The sequence below is a fragment of the Phytophthora infestans genome, genomic scaffold (genome assembly GCF_000142945.1).
Source record: "Phytophthora infestans T30-4 supercont1.29 genomic scaffold, whole genome shotgun sequence".
Taxonomy (NCBI): domain Eukaryota; phylum Oomycota; class Peronosporomycetes; order Peronosporales; family Peronosporaceae; genus Phytophthora; species Phytophthora infestans.
The window spans coordinates 340647-359558 of record NW_003303730.1 but is presented as its reverse complement, the minus strand read 5'-3'; the positions used below and the strand labels follow the sequence as shown (position 1 = coordinate 359558).

Below are 18912 nucleotides of genomic sequence, written 5' to 3'. Positions count from 1 at the left end.
CCGTCCGCACGCCCAGCGGCATGCTCTGGGAATGGCTGGTTATGCCGCAGGGCTGAAGAATGCCCCTGTCACTTTCAATCGCTTGGTATCGAATTTGCTGCGACCTTTCCGAGCCGTCGCGCCTAGCTACTTTGGTGACATCTTCATCCACAGTTGTGCCGACGGCGGCAAGACGGACGTTGAAGTACACTTGGGGCACCTCCGTCAGGTGCTCGTCATGACGCGAGAAAACAAACTGTACGCCAACTTGAAGAAGTGCATCTTCTGCGCTCCCGAGATTCCCGTTCTCGGGAGCTACGTCAGCAAAGATGGCGTCCGTGCCGACCCAGAAAAGGGTTGAGGCGATCTGCGCTTGGCCGACGCCACAAGATCAGAAGCAGTTTCGCCAGTGGCCGGGGCTTGCGACCTATCTCCACCACTACTCGAAGAACTTTGCTGCGACGATTCGCCCATTATCGCAGCTCCTAAAGGAAGGCGTCACGTGGTCGTGGTGCTCCGAGCACCAGGCTGCGTTTGACACGGTGAAACGGAGCCTTTCCTATCGCACTACGCCCTACCTTCTACGTCGGACGACTCCGACGTTATCACCAACCCGCCATCCCTAGCGCCCATGGTACCCCCGCTCCTCCGCCTCCCACCGATCATGAGGCCCCCGCTCAAGACGCGGAGGCTCCTCCAGCTTTCGGCGCAACTGCGCCTCGCGCTCCAGACGGCTCAGCCGCTTCCCTGCGCGCTGCTGGCTCCGAGCGGTCTCGGTCTCCTCGCGCTGGCCACGCTGCACGGTTCCAGCGTGACGGTCCTGCACCCCTCGTTGATAGTGCTGGCCACGTCCGTCATATCGTGGAGGCGATCTTGGGGCACGACGAACACCGTGCCACTCCCCAACGTACGCGTACGGGTCGTGGGTCTCACGCCCGCGCCGTTCCTATTCCTCCGCACGGCCAGTACCTCGAGCGTTGGCTTGGCCCAATGCACGATAGTTGGGAGCCTCATCGTTGCTTCTTGATGACGTTCCGGACTGCGTGACGGCGTACGAGGCAACCGCTCCAACGGCGGCAGGTCTTCCGGGTGGCGCGGCGGCCCGCCACGCCTAACATCGCTCAGGGCCCTACGGTATTGCCCAACAAGGTTTTGCTTCGCCTCAGAGACTGGATACTCTGAGACTTCCTGCTCCCACGCACCCTGCCTGGGTCTCGGGCGACCATTCTCCGTACACCAGGTGCACCCACCGGCGTAATGCACATAACAGCCGATGCGGTCGGCGTCATACGCTACGTTGTGAATCCGCCTTGCCAGCGCGCTCACCGAGCGCTCTTCATGGTCCGTTTCGCGTCTTTCGAGGGAGGGGATGAATCTGACGGCGCCTTCTGTGTTCCAGCGGCTCACGAAATACGTCCACGCGTTGTCCAGCAAATTTGGTGTCACGGTTCGTGTCACCGCGACAGGCTTCCTACGCGTACGTCGGTGTTTCTGGAACAAGCTCAGCATCTCATCGTCGCTCAGCGGCTCGTGCAAGCCGCTGCAATCGTACACAGCTCATCTTCCCAGCTTCTCCGCGTACGTGTCGAAGTCCCCTACTGTTGGTACGGGTCCGTCCGTCGTGCCCGCTTCCCCACCAGCGTCTGCCATTGATCCAGTAATCCAGTCCTGTTGTTCTCCAGATCAGCTTGCTGAGTGACCGCAACCGTAGCGGCCACGTGCGTACCTTCGAATCTTAGTAGGGGGTAGTGTGACGGGGCTCTGTCACACGGTTGCCATCGTGAGTGCACGGTGGACAATCAGATCCCAAGACTATTGTTATTGGCTGTGACGGCCTTAATGCTGTTACGCCCATCAATCAGAGTCTAATCTACCTACTTTCTTCTTACTACTGTGTGCTTTGTAACGGGTTGCCTTTAGCCCGTTACAATACAGTATTAGCTGATTTAGACATTGCGGTAGCTTTATTTCTGTCATACTGATACAGCTGCCTCTGTAGAAACTCGTGATGTATTTTCCGACCTCTGTTTTCAAGGACGGAACTGAGGGAATTGGTGGGCATCTGGTTTGGCGACGAAGTGTGTGATTCTATCTAGAAATTTAGCTCTGGTCACGCTGGAATAGCTCGCGCGCTTTCGTATCTTATAAAAGCGATTGGCATGGCGTATCAAGGGTCTCAACTACAGATCGAGCTGGTATTACGCTTAACGAGGCAAATCGAATACATTTGTCAGATGTGTGGAGGTATACCTACCGATGCAGCGACTGATGAGATGATATCGACCAATAACATGTCGGTTAGTGTGGTGGGCGATATTCAGGAGAAAATGGCGTGTGGAGAGAGCGTCGATAGTGGGACGTGATCCTGAAACTAATCAGGCTGTGATGCGTCTGACTCGGTACGGTTTCCTTTACGCCAATCAGACCCAGAAGTTACAGTTCGCCTCTCCAATGCATCTAGATATCTGGCTGTCTACAAACCGTTCGAGGTCTCTTGCACATTCGCTTTTAGACGCCCCAAAGTTGTTTCACGAAGGGCTGATTAAGGCAGTTGAGTTCTGCGCAGCTTCGGCTGATCGTGTTAGGACAGATAGCCATATTGGCTAATCAGTTTTAAGAGGCGTTTTTCACAGCTGCTGCATCATGTGTGTAATACACTTTTTGTGTATTTCAAAATATAAGACCGACTGGTGTACATCCTGCAAGGCTATTGTTACTGCACACCCACGTAAATAAAGCCAACGGTGGTCAGCAAAGAGAGCTTAGCACTCTTGCCGCTGGTACGCGAAAAATAATATCAGATGAAAATAACATTCTAATAAAATTAGAAAGTATTTATTAAATATACATTAAGGAATATTTTAAATTCAGTATTTTTGTCGTCTCTTACTGAGAGGACATTGCTGGTATTTAATTGCTTTTATGGCGACTGCGCCATTGATGTATGACCTACTGGACAATGCTATGATTACCACTTCGCGTTTGTCATCGCTTTACATGTATTAATGGCCCGGTCGGGAGTTGTCAGATAAGCTTCCCATTCTTTCGATATTCAGTCTCATAGGAGCGGACCACCAAAAATTGTACCAGAGTGGATTTAACAAAAACCTTCTATTGATCCGCAAAAGAAACAACATTTAACAAGACTGATGATACAGTAGTCATATTATTCGCTTACTGTAATCGCGTGATTCCACATAGTGCTTGTTATCACTTGACATTCTCGCAGCGCCGTGCTACGTTATCTCTAAAATCATCAACCATGATGTTCGAACGTGATGCTTGTAGGTCCTCGTATTTTATACTCCCTCTGTAGTGCGTTGAACGCTTTCAGGTATTCTTCGTACAGTTCCGAGTTCCTCTTAAAGAATTTCAATAAGCACGCAGTGTCTTCGATTTAGTGAGCTTTAATGTCAAATTGCTTAGCCAGCCCCTGAAGTGCATCGGCAGTAGCCGGGTAGTAGGCATCGTGGGTCCTCGCAAGACGTTGGTTGACTTAGCTCGAGCCCACGAGGGCAGTGACGAATGTAGCAGCAATCATGACGATGACGAAATATAGACGCATGAGTAGCCTAGTTTCCGAGGGGTCGTGTCACGATGTGGAGTCGATGATCCTATCAGAGCTTGGTCGAGGTATTTTACTTGGTGGTAAAAAGATAAGTGGAGCTGAGCTTTGGAATTGTAGGTAGTTAGAATAATGTGATAGTTACTGTATCTTGACGGAACGGTAATTCACCATGTTGACGGGACGGTGTTTATATACTGGGACGATGGAACGCTATTAATACGTCATGAAGCGCTCCATCATAGCTATTTTATATGCAGTGATGTATCACTGCATATCATGTAGCTCCATCATTGCTGTTTTATATGCAATGATGATGGAGCGCTACATCATGTAGCTACATCATGTAGCTTTCCATCATCCCTGCATGCAAAACACCGTCCCGTCAACATGGAGAATTACCGTTTCGTCAACAAACATGTTTTTTTAGTACCGGTACGTGTACTGTATTCTATCTCTGGTAGTGCTACCTACGAGTAGTAGAACGTATAGCCTTATAGGGTTAATTCGAGAATATGTACAGACTCCAATAGTAGGTATTGATTCAATACAAATTTTAAAGGAGCGGGTCATATTTTCGCACCAATTTGAATAAAATTCACAGGTTTCACTCCGGGGAAAAGGTTTCACATGAATATAAACTTATATAATCTTGGAGTACTAAACAAAAATTCTTCGACAACTTCTGGAAATGCTGGTGCTTCGTTCGCCTTCTACCTCACCGATGCTCGAAGTCAATACGTTTTGGGCATTTAACTGCTGCCTCGATAACCTATCCTCTCTCCGTATCCGCGCTCACGAACCTACATGTAATATTTACTACTTAAGTATAGCTCTAAAAAGTTAAGAGGGAAAACATGCTACTGCCCCGAACCCACTTGCATCTTCGAGAAACCAGAACAACCACATTTACAAATTCCGATTTGATTTTGTTAAGTAGCTACCGTAGGAGAGTGAAAGAACAACTCGGTCCTTCACGGTAAGGCACCGTATAGGACCTCATGGTTTTCCCTCACCCGGTGAGGGAAAACCATGACCAACCACAGCGATGGTTACTCTCGACGATAACCTGTTCACAATACTACTACGCACAATCCTACACTCACCATCTAGAAAAGGATATCGCTGAAATCCAATTACGCCGACCTACTACTGCCGCATTTCTCATTCCGCAATTTTCCTCCGGCCTTAAGACCCTTCCAGCCATGCGTCTTTTCAACATGACCCTTGTGGTTCTTGCGACCGTCCTCCTTTTAAGTGGCACAGCAGTGTCTAATGCCGATCGGGCCAGTGTGCTGAACGTGGACGCTGTTCACTCCTCGAATATTCTCACTGCCGAGGAAAAGAGATTTCTTCGAAGTCACCAGACGACGGATGACGAAGGCGAAAATAACGAGCACGTCGGGGAAGAGAGGGCTGGTGGGGCTAATTTGCTCGCTGGGCTGAAGCTGCAGAAAATGGGGCGCGATACATCTTACCGCGATAAGGTGTTCCAGCGTTGGAAAAACTATGGGAAATCCGTGGAAGATGTATCAGACCATGTGCCATCATCTCTCACACAAGCGTTCGAAATATACTTGAGAATGCGAAAGAATACGGGGAAGGTGTACACTCGTCCCCACCGCCAGATCAAACCACGTTAGGCAGGGGCTCTATCACCTTGCTGCTTTCTACGTATCTGGGCAACTAGAACGCAGTCAAGAAGAAGAAAAATCGTCTATTGTTAGTTCATAACACAGATAGAGGTTTTCTTTACACGACCACTGTTAAAAAAAGCTTTTTAAATCGACAGAACTATATCTGAAAAAATTGAACGTGTATATTCTCTTTAGAAAGATATGCAATAAGACAATAATCCAGCGTAAATATTGGAATCATCCCCATCCATATGTCGTCATTGTAGTCTAGCTCAGCCCCCCCCTCTTCTTCTCTTTGTCCTCAGCCATTTTCATGCCCCTCAGTCGGAAAATGCGAATATGATACTTCTAACAGCCTCAAGCAGTCTTCTCTCTCTGTGACGCATACGGCCATATACCGGGTTCCTGGCAACCAGCTCATTCTAAGCCAAGCTGGTCAGATCGCTCACACCTTCGGACAACAACACGCATTCTTCATACACCTACTGACACCCTTTTACACGGTATCACATACCAGCCCAACTCTCTCGTAAAGAAAATGCCATTAACAGGCACGTTTTGCTGAATTTGTTTTTTATTCTCGACAGTTTTATACAATAGGCTTAGTGAAATTTTAATTTAGCAAGCCTTGAATGAATTTACGGTTAGGAACACTAATTTATAAATTAGTGCTCTTAACCCCGTGATTTTGTTTATCTAATTTCAATTGGATAGTAAATTTAAATAGCATGGGGTTCTACACCGCAATTAGTGAAGTATGCATTGCATGGCATAACTCCGATGCGATCCACTTATAGTAAGGTGACGTTTGTTTTACCGAGGTGTGTGTAGTGAAAGTCGATGACTGCATTCGAAGTAGCTAGATTGAAAAAAAGAAAGAATTTAAGCTACGTCAAATTACTGTGAATGCAGCTATCGGCTCTTACTTTATGTGTAAAATACAACCCATACCAACTGCGAATCCACGGGATTGCCATCCCGCAACCGCACAGTACAAGCTCTGTATGTCATCCGTGCTCCGTCGGTCAGTACTATTTTGTCTTGCTTGAATTGTTTGCCAATTGTGCTCCGTCGGTCACTACTATTTCGTCAAGCTTTGACTTTCCAAAATCGCATCCAAATACATCCTGAAACTTTCTAGCAAACGTTTGTCATACTGTATATCAGCACCGTTTTAGGCATGTACCTGGGACCTCAGCGACAAGCAATTCGACAAACGTCCTTCCGTACGCCCCGATCCTTTCTGTCCATTCAGCAAGTTACAAGATACTAGCGAACCATTACGTAGCAGACCTCAGTCTGGAACTGCGTCAATTGGCACTCCGAGACCTCCATCGGGGCCTAGAATGACAAAAAGACCAGGAGTGACAAACAATAGCTGGAGACACGTCCTAGGAATTCAGCCGCTTGACTCGTTCAATTGACCCTTGTCTACGGAACAGCACGGGAAAACCGCGCTCGTATCGACGCAGCTCCTTGCTGTGTGGGAATGAACACTAAATCACATCTCAGGACTCTGGTAAAGGGATTTGCCTCTCCATCTTCACCGGTGCTAAATCCTTGGTCTCCATTACCGGTACTATTCGAACCACACCGCTGCAGTTCGTCGTGCGACGTGGAACACACGTCAAGAGCGTTTGTGGTCGACATCGAAAACTGCTTTTGACTCCGACACGTCGATTACTGTACTTAAGCTTGAATTACACGATACGTTAGAGTGGGTTGCTCATTTTTCAGAAGCCGATCTCGTCTCAACAATCTTCGATTGTATCTTTTTCTTACTACACAAGTCAAGTCGATTCGCAGGATTTTTGAGATTTGGATTACATGGGAATAAATATTCTAAAAACAATTGACTAAATGCTTCATAGAAGTATGTAAGGAACACTAATGAATCGTAAAGAAACAGTTTTCAGAATACTGGTCAATGATGATGTCGTATAATGGAGAAAGATGTGGTAGCACTCATACTGTTGCCAAAATTTGTACTCAACGACTGCGCCCGTCAGTTGGCTCCACTTGATGAGATTCCGGAATTCTCCTTCCTCACCAAATTGAAAAATGGTGTACCATCCAGCTCTGCCACCCGCAACCTTTGCCATGGTGCCATTGAGGATATCCGATGTCTTGATTGGGATACTGACAAAGTACCCACCACCAAACGTCGACGCTGAGATTGCTAGTATTGTCGGGTTAGCTACAGCAGGATTGCTAAGCCACACAATCAAATTTGCCCAATTGTGCCGAATTCCCTCTTCGCCTTCACTCTGTACGCGTACACGATGACCCACTTGCCTCCTAACCTCGTCGATCGGCTGTACACTTGCGACCCCAATGCAGAGCCTGCATAATCAGGTTAGCTATTTATCGGGTCGGATACTGGTAAGGCATGATGCAGAGGTCAGGTGCACTATCCGACCTCATTACCAGGTCTGACCAGACACCAGACCATGCAAAGAAAGCAAATATATTGATGTTAGAAGCAGCAAATATAAATTGTTGACCGTCTTGTGACTCCTACCACACTTAGACAACTGCTGATGGCACCCCATTCTCAGCATATTCGCCTGCATCGGTTGGAGCGCTGCGGTCGCTGCTGCTATCAGCACCACTGTCTGAGTCCTGCATTGCTTCGTCACCTTCGTCGGAGCTGGAGTCGTCAGACTTCGTCGGCAGCTCAACCTCCCTCGGCAACTGAATCGTCTCACATTGTATTCCACGAGCACGTCTACCTCGTACAGAAGCTAGTAAAGCAGCCTGCCCTCGCGCGAGAGCCTCGATTGTGGCCACAAAAATCGCCACACTGGGGTGAGGTGTCGAAAAGGCAGCGTTAAGCTCCCTATTCAAGCGCTCTAATGGGTTGTTTGTGCGAGCAATAAGTCGCTCCGTTAGCCCATGCACATTCCAAAGGGCAAGGTCATAGATCTCAAGCCAAGTGCGCTTAGAGTAACGCCAGAACATATTCCACCTCGAGCGGTTGTAGGAAACTCCACCATTTTTACAGCGTTCCTTAATTTAACACTTCACCGACCGGATACCAGCACCGTCAATTTACTTTATAGGAAGAACAGTAAGTATGTCCAAAACGCCCATTGTTATCGCTATACTAGCCGATCGGTTTGATATACCGATTTTTCGCATTTTCCTGCGGACAGCTTGCTTAAAGTGAAATAAGCAGCCAACGACATCGGCGCTGGGGAATTGATCTCCGACAGAGTCGATGAGGGCTCGTTCGAAGTCGCAAAAAAACTCAGTGGGCTCGAGTTGGTGATCAGCAGCTTGCCGAATGAGATGGAACATGGCGTTGTAGTTATCCCGGGTTTTAGCACGTGAAACACAGGCACGTACTTGCCGGACGACCTGTCGTGTACCATGACTACAACGCATTGTTGGAACCCGCGCGGCACACACCGGAAGGTGCCGTCGACAAAGAGTGACGTGCTAGCATATTTCAACAGAGCGATCAGCTCGGGGTGTGCCCACCCGATAATTCTGCTTGGTTGCTCGCTGCCATTGAAGCCACTGATATAGTGAAATTGAAAGAAAGTTTAATGGTAAACCACTGACACGTGACAAGGGAGACACCTCAATGCGACCGTGTATACTACCACCAAAGTGGCGAGTACGTACACAGTACGCTCGGCTTAGCACCTGCTCTCGCGTGAGTCCAATCAAAGCCTGGTTCGGGGCTTCGCCATAGAATTGCTCCTTGACTCGAAACCATATAGACGCAGACAAAGCAACATTGTTGTGAGAAAGCTCGTCAGCTGCAGCACGCATTGGTTCCAAAATATTCACTGTTGGGGCTGCGACGATGTGACCATCTTGGCAAGTATGCTGGATAAAGTTTCCGTATTCCATCGAGGCAGCCAAGAACTCAACTTTACCCATGCATCCATTCTCACGATAGTAACTACACCGATATACTATTTTCCGGCGTGACGACCACGCGCGTGTATACTGGTACCGGCCGATGTTTATAGAGCTTGTATTGCGTTTGTGGCGAGTAGCAGCCGTGTGAGGCAATCGCGTTGGCGTTTGACTGTCCTGCTCGCCGCGCTAGCTGGGGATGTGTTTCTCGCTGCAGGTTGAGGTGAGGCGCTGCTGGAGGGCTCATGTGGCTGTGAGATGGCGTGGAGATAGCGGCTTGCGCTGGTTCCGCGGGTTCCGGGTCGGCAAAAGCCATGACGCCCCGACGAGCTGTTTGAGCTCGTTGCTTCTCGAGCTAGCTGGAAAAAACTGAAATGGCAAGAACCGACTTTGGTAAGCTGATGGTGGTGACTTACCAAAGTAGTAGATTTGGACTCCAAGGGTTTCCTGATAATAGCAGTTTCGTAGCGGATACAAGCCGAGTTCGGCTACTGCTGCTCCGTTAGGTGATGGTGGTTACCTGGCAGAATGGCTGGCTTGGGCCCTAGCGGTTTCATGATAATACGAGTATCGCAACGGATACAATTCGGGTTCGGCAACTGCTGCTTCGTAACGACCACATACCTTTATATCAGACCAATTCGAAAGTCGTAGATGGATTGGCTGTCAAACATCGGAATCCACTATCAGGCCGGACCCGTATCCGACCCATAACATTGTCTACCCATAATCTTCACCGGGTGACCCCGTTCCGCTCAGGCCGGCACTCGTATCACCGGGAGCATTTACGACAGGATACGGATGACACCCAGATTTAACGGCAAGTGAAGACTTGAACTTGACGGCAGCTTTCTCGGCGTCAGTGATCGGGTCGGGTTTGCCCGAACGGTTGTACCTTGCCGTAATCGATCAACGCAGTATTGATATTGGTGATGTCAGCAGCAGCGATGAGGACCAACATCCGCATTTTGATAGAGCTGTTCATAGGCGTAAAACTGAGTTGACGCAGGCAAAGATAGTACCGTGCCTTGCACTTTCATGGTCCCTGATCGCTATGATACTACCAAGGTTGGGTATTTAATGGCAACATATGAGACCGCGTGAAACATAAGTATACTAATCAACCTAGGTACGAATCGCGATTTAGGCGCACCAGCACAAACCTATGTATCTTGGCTTCGTTTTGAGCCCTTGCACACCTTCGGACACGAGATATTGACGAAGTGGTGAGCCTCTGGAAAACTTACCTCGGTGGATGACCAACTTTTTCATTTTTTTTTATTGCAGTGTCTGAGGCAGAATCGCCCGTAGAATCGCGTGGTGCTATTCGTTTCGGCTAAAACGCAGTAGAAAGTGTCTAAAACCGCATTTGTGTGATCAAATCCGAGTGAACCCATGTGTATAATCTGAAAAAAAGCCTAAATTTAGTGATGGACATCAGTATCATTTTGATTTAAGCGGGACATTTTGGCAAACTTACACTACAGCATCCCCAGTGCACGCAGCTTTTCGCTTCTTAGTGTTTCTCGTTTGATCTTCGTCATCCTGCCTACCGCGTTTGTCTTGGTTCTCTTTCGCGGTCACTGCCATTGCCGCTCGGTGCTCTCGACGAGCTTGTTTGGCGGCTTTAGCACTGTCCCCTTGCTGCTTACTTGGAGCTGCGTAGATTGCATCTGACTGATACTCGTCTGGGACGTAAGGCCTGATAGTGCGATGCATTTGGTCGATTTTTTCTGCATTTCGCGGAGGCGGCGGCATTGTCTCCAGGTAGCTGCTGAACATGCGCGTCACCTTGTGGCGTTCGGTGAGATGGCCATCTAGCTTCCTACGCAGATCCTTCTCCACTGCAATGCTGGTGGGGCCCTTTTTGCAGATCACAACCCCCGGTTTCGTGGAATCCATTGAAAATATTTGAAACTGCTGCACGCCAAGCAATTTCTTGTAGAGCTCTGTGAGTAGTGGCTTGTAGCTCTTGAAGAACCCATCGTCCCGTGAAATGCGCACAGTTTCATTGGATGAAGCGGCTTCTTTTACTTCTCGGACAATCTGACCCAAAGTCCAGCAGTCTGTGCGGGCGAGGTGCTTGCGAATATGACCAAAGCCACGGTCACATGAATTCTTAGTGTGTCCTTTCACGAAGAACTTATAATCCACGCTCTCAAAACCTCCATGTGGGCTTGTGCTAGCAGAAACTTGATCACGCTTACACCACTCTCACCAGTGCTTGCCTCCTAGTCTTCCTCTTCATCTTCATTGTCGTCACTCCAATCTTCGTCGTCACTGTCGTCAGCTTCCTCATCGCTCTCCTGTTCGTCTTCACTCCCTTCATCTGCTTCATCGCTGGCAGGCGACCCTTCCTGCTGGGGTACTGTAGCGGAGGGCAAAGCGACACGAGGAGCAGTAGGTTGAGCGATACTTGTTAGGTCGGCGGTGGCCGTGTTTGTGTGCGCCCTGGTGTCGGCTGGTTGCTTCGTGGCACGGTGGGGGCCGTGCTCTCCCGCATCGACCAGGACAGGGGGAGCAGGGGGCGGCACAAGAACAGCGACGGCAGGAGCGGGTGCCGTCGTGTTGCTTTCGGTCTCGGGGCACTGCGTTCTCGAGGCTGGAGTGCGCTGTTCGGGAATGATACACCTGCTTCAAATTTCTGAAAAACTTTGACGCTTGTTTTTTCAGCTACTCGATAAAGTGCGAAAACACGTGGGTGATCTTTAGACGCGAATATCTCGATAACTCCAAATGGTTGATTAGTATCATTATGTCTCGCGCAGTCTCATATTAGTACCGGTAAAATAATGTTAAGGTGGCACCCTGATTTTGCTGTTGGGTGCTACAGCAAAGTCAATCACACCTCTCTAAATATTACATTTTGATTCGCTTCGCACTGACTATTCCATACTACCGGAAAAGTTGTAATGATAGAGCACTTTGATGCACTGGTAATGAACCTGTTATGAATTGTACAAATGCTCTCCTTTTATGAAGTAATAAATGAAGTAGCGCTAGACCCTCACAAAATGAAAGATTTGTTGTTTCCATCTTTACGCCTTTTTGGGAACTGTTATATTTGCTGTTTGGAGCTGTCGGTGAAGTCGCAAGTAGTTTAAACCGCTCTTGCGATTATACTCTGCGTACAACCGTACTTAAAGTGATAATACCACAAATTTTATGCCGCCGAACGAAACTCGGAGCGAAACTGTTCAATCGGCCCGTTCGACTACCGGCAGAACTCACAATACATGGTACAGGAAATCCCAACCTTTCGAAGCTTATAGGCTTATTAGAGCCCTGGTAACACAATAAACCTGCCTGTAAATATTAAAGAAAAAGTCATGATATATTGAATTTGCTAATTTCAGAGCTTCTTTGGTCGTAGTCACTGCATCTGGAACTTTGAAGAGGAATTACACTTACCGACACAGCGGCTATTTTGAACAACCGCTATTATTAATAATACGTATAGACACCGGTATGTATCAGCAGTCCGTTTTGTGTCGCATCGATCTCAGTGATTACCATATGGGCTGGATGGTACTGGGTGAGACATAATAATATAAGGTGTATGGGCTCTACTATGCCTTTCCAAGTGTTTTTGTCCTCAACATCACACTTAACCGGAACTGTGACATTTGATGTAAACTTCCATCGAAAGAACTGTAAAACTACCCTTATTCCATTGCTGTTAGCAAGGGCCTTTAAATAACACTTGAATCTCAAAAATTGAAAACATATTGATCTCACAACACTCCTAAATGTATCGTCATTTCGAGGGCCCATAAATGAAGATATTAGTTCTAAGCGACAATAACTTCCTCCGTTTAAAGCATTCTGTAGCTTATAAGGGCTCAAGAGATAGAGGAGACACCCCGCTTTCGTTTAGAGTGCTTAAATCGCGATTCGTACTTAGGATCATAAGTATCATTTTGTTTGACGCTGTCTCATATACGGCTGATGCAATGATTTTATCAATACATCACTAAACATTATATTGTAGACCTGAGTAATAACAATTGTTTTGTGCCTTTAAACTCTAGATATTATCAGCTCTGCCATCATCAAATTTTAGTAAATGGACAGCTTGAATCTACAGCGAAATAATGAATCTTTATAAGGCTTCTTGGGGTGTATGTAGCATTTTGGATGATAATCTGATTGCGCTACCTCAGTAATGACGTAGTGTAACTAACAAAAATAACACACACACACACGAAACGATGAGCTCTGCTATCGCAGCACTATTGCCCGTTTCAACAAGGCCTCTTCGAATTTCAAAATATACTTGGCAGGCAAGCTAATATAAACAGATACTCTAAACTTTGCCTTCTTATGTAATAACTCAAGCAAAATCTACCTAGTTATGTAGTCGGAGCTGAACCCGTCACATCATTCTCCTCTCTAAGCTGTAACATAATCACACGGAGCACATTTAAAGAAAACTCGAGAGCCCACGAAGCGAAGACACATGAGACAGCTCGGAGAGCGGCGACGCTAGCTCTACTTTGGCGGTGGTAACAAGGGTAAGCCCAGAATCGGTAGGTGCGTGACGAGAGCTGGATTTACTGCGAAGACCGACACTGCGCGTACCGGCTCACAAGACACACAACGACGAAGCAACCACCGCACGGGTGGTATAAAGGACTCGAAGCTTGTGGAGCTTGCATCATGGACGCGAGAAACCTCACGAACGCGACTTCATTGCGCAGTGGTCAATGCCTGTCGCATCTAGCCAACCCGCTAGGGCTCGATTTCCACCTGGCAGACACACGCGAGTGTTGTTATGACTGCCAGTGCGGAGCATCTTTGGACAGCCCGTCAACATAAGACTTGCTGACAGAAGTTAGCACGTGAGCAGCTCAAGTGAGCATCGCTTTGTCACCTCTGGTGTCTCTACAAACAGGTATTGGCTAACCACGGTGTCGCCGCTGGTAATTGAAGTTACTACGGTGCAGCTGTAGTGTGTCGGGTTGGCAACCCACAGGTTACCAGCTCGATGCCACAGGCTGTTTCCTGTTTGCAACCTTGCCCTGACAAGCTGTGCCAGGCTATACCGCGGCTCGCACCGGCGTTGCTACAGATCGAGGTCACCGACGCTATCTCAGCATCGCCCCACATGTTCACTTCAGCGTACACCACCCCGCGACGTCACTGCGCTAGGTCTCGTAATCGAGAACGACGTCTGGAAAATCACGAAGGAGGGAGTCACGCACTTCCCATGTGTCATCTTCCTCGGGATATCCAAGCTATCGAAATACGGTATCGACGATCGGCTGGTATCACGCGAGAGGCGACGTGGGAACACTTTCGGCGGGTCTTCATGAGCGGCGACGCGGTCTACAATCTAGTGAGTATATTCCGCCGAGTCAATGAGTTGCGCTAGACCTTCACTTCGGTACTGTACACGCTCTGTGCGTTCCGGGTGACGTTGCTGTGATGGCGGATCGGTATTTCTGCTCTCGTCGTGGCATGAACCTTGGCTGGATGGTAGCGCTAGAGGCGCTCAACGTAAATATGGGGGAACGATTGCTTCACCCACCTCCACCGCCGTAGGCCCGCGCCATAGATCACTCGACGCGTTAATGGCGTCGATCTCCATGGGCTTGGGGGTAGACGCTCGGATTTCCGCAGGTATGGCTACGTCGTACGACGCAGCGACCATGTAGCTCTCGTGAATCGCGAAGGCGAATGCCTCCTCGAGAGAAAAGGGTTCGTCTCTTGTAAGCCACCAACGAGTTATACCCTCGCGCATGCCGAGCACGAAAAAGAGGACATGCGAGGCCATGTCGATTAGCTTGGTAACGATGCATGACGCCAGATGTCGCGTCTTCCGAGCCTAATCGCGCATGGACATCTTCCGTTGCCGAATACCAAAGAACGCTGAATGCACGAAAGCTCCATCTTGTGCGGGCACAAACGTGAGATGTCAGTCGCTCTGGAGTGTTTCCAGAAGGGGGAAAGCCTTGGGGTCGATAATCAGCTTGCTAAGGGCCCATTCTTTGATCTTCTTGGCCCACCAGGAGAGGAGGAACTTTACCTTGGCTAATGACACCTCAATGAATCGGCGTAGCGATATCAATCTCGCAGAATCACCGGCGTAACGGGAGCCTGTTTTCGCTGGCGCTAGAATACGTAGACGTACTCAACTTGACGACGTCATTTTGGTATGGACGCGAGGGAGTTGACACCCGCTGATTCGCATTAGCGAGCTCGCTTTCCATGAGCGATTGTGCTGCAAGACGTTGCTGGTCAGGCATCGCCAAGCTTAGCAGCGCTGCGACGACGACATCTCCGGACACCGTAAAGAGGCGGTGACGCGCTTTCCACTACACGCGAGTGAGATGGGGGGATGCAGCGAGCACCAGGGTCGCCCCGGATATCTGGACTTGGCTCATCGCTGACTTGGTCGTTGGAAGGACTAAAAGTGCTACCAGGTATATAATGGGGTAAGCGCTACCGTTACTAGCTTAAACTATAGTATGCAGAATGCTTACAATAATAATAAATAAATAAGTATTAGTTTTGTGGAAAATTCACTTCCGATTTATTTGGGACCAGGGCGGGAACCCCTGTTCTCGTGTGAACCACTCAAATACAGGTCAGCACGTCATTGGTCAATAAGTGGATCTGGATGTCGACTTTAGCTCTTTGGTTTTGTTACACCTTGGCACATGCAACCCTATTTATATATTAACGAAAAAATATCAATATACTTATGCAATTGGAGCTGGGCCAATTATATAGGTGTTGTCATCAAAGATTTGTAGAGAAACGTGACAGGTGCATTTCACCATTTACTGCTCTCAAGTGGGCACATCCGATGGATTACAGCGACAAATTCAGAATTGAACGATCTTGTTGTAAACTTGTCCGCCCTGTTAAGATGGACTTATCAGCGTATTATGGTACATCCGGAGGCGCAATATATTTGCTAGTAGACCGACAGACCCTTGCATTAATGGACAGTAGCTCTTTAGACACCGACCCGTTCTTCCCGGAGAAATGGATCGACGATCCCGCATCAGCGAAATGTGACATCGCAAAACGGCTGCATCTAGCCAACGAAACACTATGGCTAACGATGCTGTCGATTCTGGGCCCCAAATCAATCCGCGATGACACATGCTTCAGTTGGCATTCGACGCTTCCGGTTCATGATCTCGAGATCAACACTATCACCCGCACCATCTCAATATAAATCTTAGCTGTTGGAATAATGCAAGACCTAGAACAACGAATATCTAGATAAAATTTGAATAAATGACTTACCATGGATACATCAGTAATCTATTCCTGTGGAATAACGCGGCCCTTCGCTATTCCACTGAAATACATATCTGGACAAAGGAAATTCTTATTCCAAACACTCAATTGTTCCAGAAATTAAAGTTATCTAATGCCATATATCAGGATCGAGAAGGCATTTTAAGAGTCCTCTCTCTTCAGAATAAGAAAAGCGCTTTTTGAATAGAACTCAGCGGATTCTTGGAAATCTACGCCTCGTCTCCAAATGTTTACGAGCAGCGAAACCTTTCTATCTTCAACTTCACTCAGCATTATGCGGCACCATTCCAGTTAGAGAGCTGCTCATCAAGACTTGTAATAATTTATTGTGCCTTTCCAAAGATTTGGCCAATCTGACCTTTAAAGGCTGGTCCTAAGCAAGGGTGAGTAGGGCTAAAGGTGGGACCTGAGGACGAACTGGAGTTGAATTGCTAGGCCAGGCCACTAAATAACATGATATTTGACCAATAACACTTTTTATTTTTACCGACTATGATTTGATTGTGATTGCCCTACGTTAGGGCTCCGATTTGGTCTAAAAGGGTTATTTTAACAAATTAAGGGCTGAGTGGCCAGTATTTGCCGGCCATTTACCCTTACGTAAGGTATCCACAATAGAACAATTTTAAATCAAATATGGGTTCTCATCAGACATACGCTGGCGAGGCAAGAGTATGTGAACAGGCTATTGCCGGGCCCGATCAAATCGTGTTTGTCGATGAAACTTCAAAGGATGGAAGGTATTGTACAATATAAATTTTGTGACTGCTACATCCTACCTTGTTAATTTGTCGTATGGTATTGCTATGGTTTAGGTCCTCCCTGAGGAAACACACGTGGTCCGGTCAAATATTATCTGACCGAACCACGCGTGTTGAGGCTGCGTCAAACAAAATGATACTAGAGGAGACGCCCCGCTTTCGCTTAAAGTGCTTAAATCGCGGTTCGTACTTAGGTTCATAAGTATCATTTTGTTTGACGCAGCCTCATAGGTCTTTGATTGGTATCGTCTTTTTTTCGTCAAAGGGTTCGGCTAAATTTTAGTCGGTTGCAACCGATCAGATAGGAGGTCCTCCGTAAGGGTCATCCTCCTACGTAGGACCAGGGCGTTTTGGCAGAAAGGCACAATAACTAATACTGTCAAAAGACCGAGTTTAGGGTTAAAGAGCTGCATCTCGCTATGTTTGCAGACATTCGGCCCATCGACACCCACTTATAAATGGAGGCCACTAATGAAGGACAAGCGGAGCTTAATCCCCCCTCTTATCAGTACATCCAGTTTTAGTTCGACGAAGAAGAGCTAGCACTAATTCACTTTGCTACACGCGAAGACGGCTTCAATACTAACGCCCGAGAACATATATGGGCGGTATCAGCAGTCTAAATATTTGGGCCAGCGTGGTCTGCTTTGTCAACGTCGGCAATGTTTATCAAGACCTGGGCCGACAACACTTCAGCGGTAGCGCTGACTATTCGGCTTTCAATCGCAAATCGAATTGTTCAGGAAGTAAGTCGAGCGATCGGGCTCGATGAAGCGATCTTTAAATTACGAATAGTCCGTGAACACCTCCCGCGAGCGGTCAACATCGTGGCTGATGCAGCATCTCGCTCCTAGACCCCAACATATGACAGGACATAGTCAAACTTCTCTCATACTTGGTTATAGCCTCAGGCTCCGTCAGCTCTACGCAAGGTGTTCAGGACGTGTATCATCGAGCTACGATCCATCGCACTGATCTCAGGCTTACTACTAAATCCTACTGCAACGTGGGAGGGATGGCCCTCAGAGTATGCAAGAAATGGCTACAGCAAATGGGTGCCTGCTGATGCAGAGCAACATTTCTACCAGGTTGTCCCATTAGCCGCTCACTATTGGTACTCATCGGTATCTGCAAAAACAAACACTGTTCGACAATGCCGTTCTGTTCGCGAGTACCCATATTTCATGGTATCATTTGCGCGACTGTTGATTTTCAGTCGGACTACTCGCGGGACATAAGATGGTCGTGCGCGCGATGCAGTGGTTGTCACCACCCCCAATGCAAAAGCAGCCGGTCAACCTGGCAATCTTGCGTTCGTTGGCTTCTTTTTTAAGCCCCATAGGTCTGGGTTCCTCGCTGATGGGAAGCGTGTAAAACCAAACGTCATTCGAATTTTCGATGTTCAAATAACGACAGCTCACGGACGGCCAGCCAGAACAAGGAGCGAGGCAGTGACCACGTCAATAATATATCGTGGAGGAAACTCAGCGCAGGAACGAAAGGAGCCCTGCATTTATTAGACTCGATATACTTGTGCCCGGTTATAGCTGCCTGGAAATTTGTGCGGATCGCATCCAGCTTTGGCCCAAATGAAGCCTTGTGCTTGATCGGACATGGCAAGGCTCTCGCGGCCAGCGGTCTCACTGAAGTTATTAAAAAAACGCGACCGCAGCAAGCGGAGAAGACCCCGCAAGGCTCATTACACACTCAATGAGGCGGGGAGGAGCAACCGCGATGTTTACCGCTGGTATCGCCAGACTTATAATCAAGCTATTCGGAAGGTGAGCGTCGAAGGCTTACGAACGCTACAAAAGAATGAGCAAAA

At 48.0% G+C, this 18912-nt stretch overlaps 2 protein-coding genes across 2 annotated transcripts; one reads left to right on the top strand and one right to left on the bottom strand.

Moving 5' to 3' along the window:
• Positions 1–714: 714 nt before the first annotated feature.
• PITG_13482 (uncharacterized protein) lies at positions 715–1629 on the bottom strand (the record flags this gene model as incomplete). The annotated part of the gene is made up of 2 exons (XM_002899656.1): positions 715–1519; positions 1562–1629. The coding sequence occupies 2 exons, from the start codon at positions 1627–1629 to the stop codon at positions 715–717; spliced, it is 873 nt and encodes a 290-aa protein (XP_002899702.1).
• A 3135-nt stretch (positions 1630–4764) lies between these two features.
• Positions 4765–5187, top strand: PITG_13481 (secreted RxLR effector peptide protein, putative; the record flags this gene model as incomplete). Its single annotated transcript, XM_002899655.1, has 1 exon — positions 4765–5187. The coding sequence occupies one exon, from the start codon at positions 4765–4767 to the stop codon at positions 5185–5187; it is 423 nt and encodes a 140-aa protein (XP_002899701.1).
• Positions 5188–18912: the final 13725 nt, after the last annotated feature.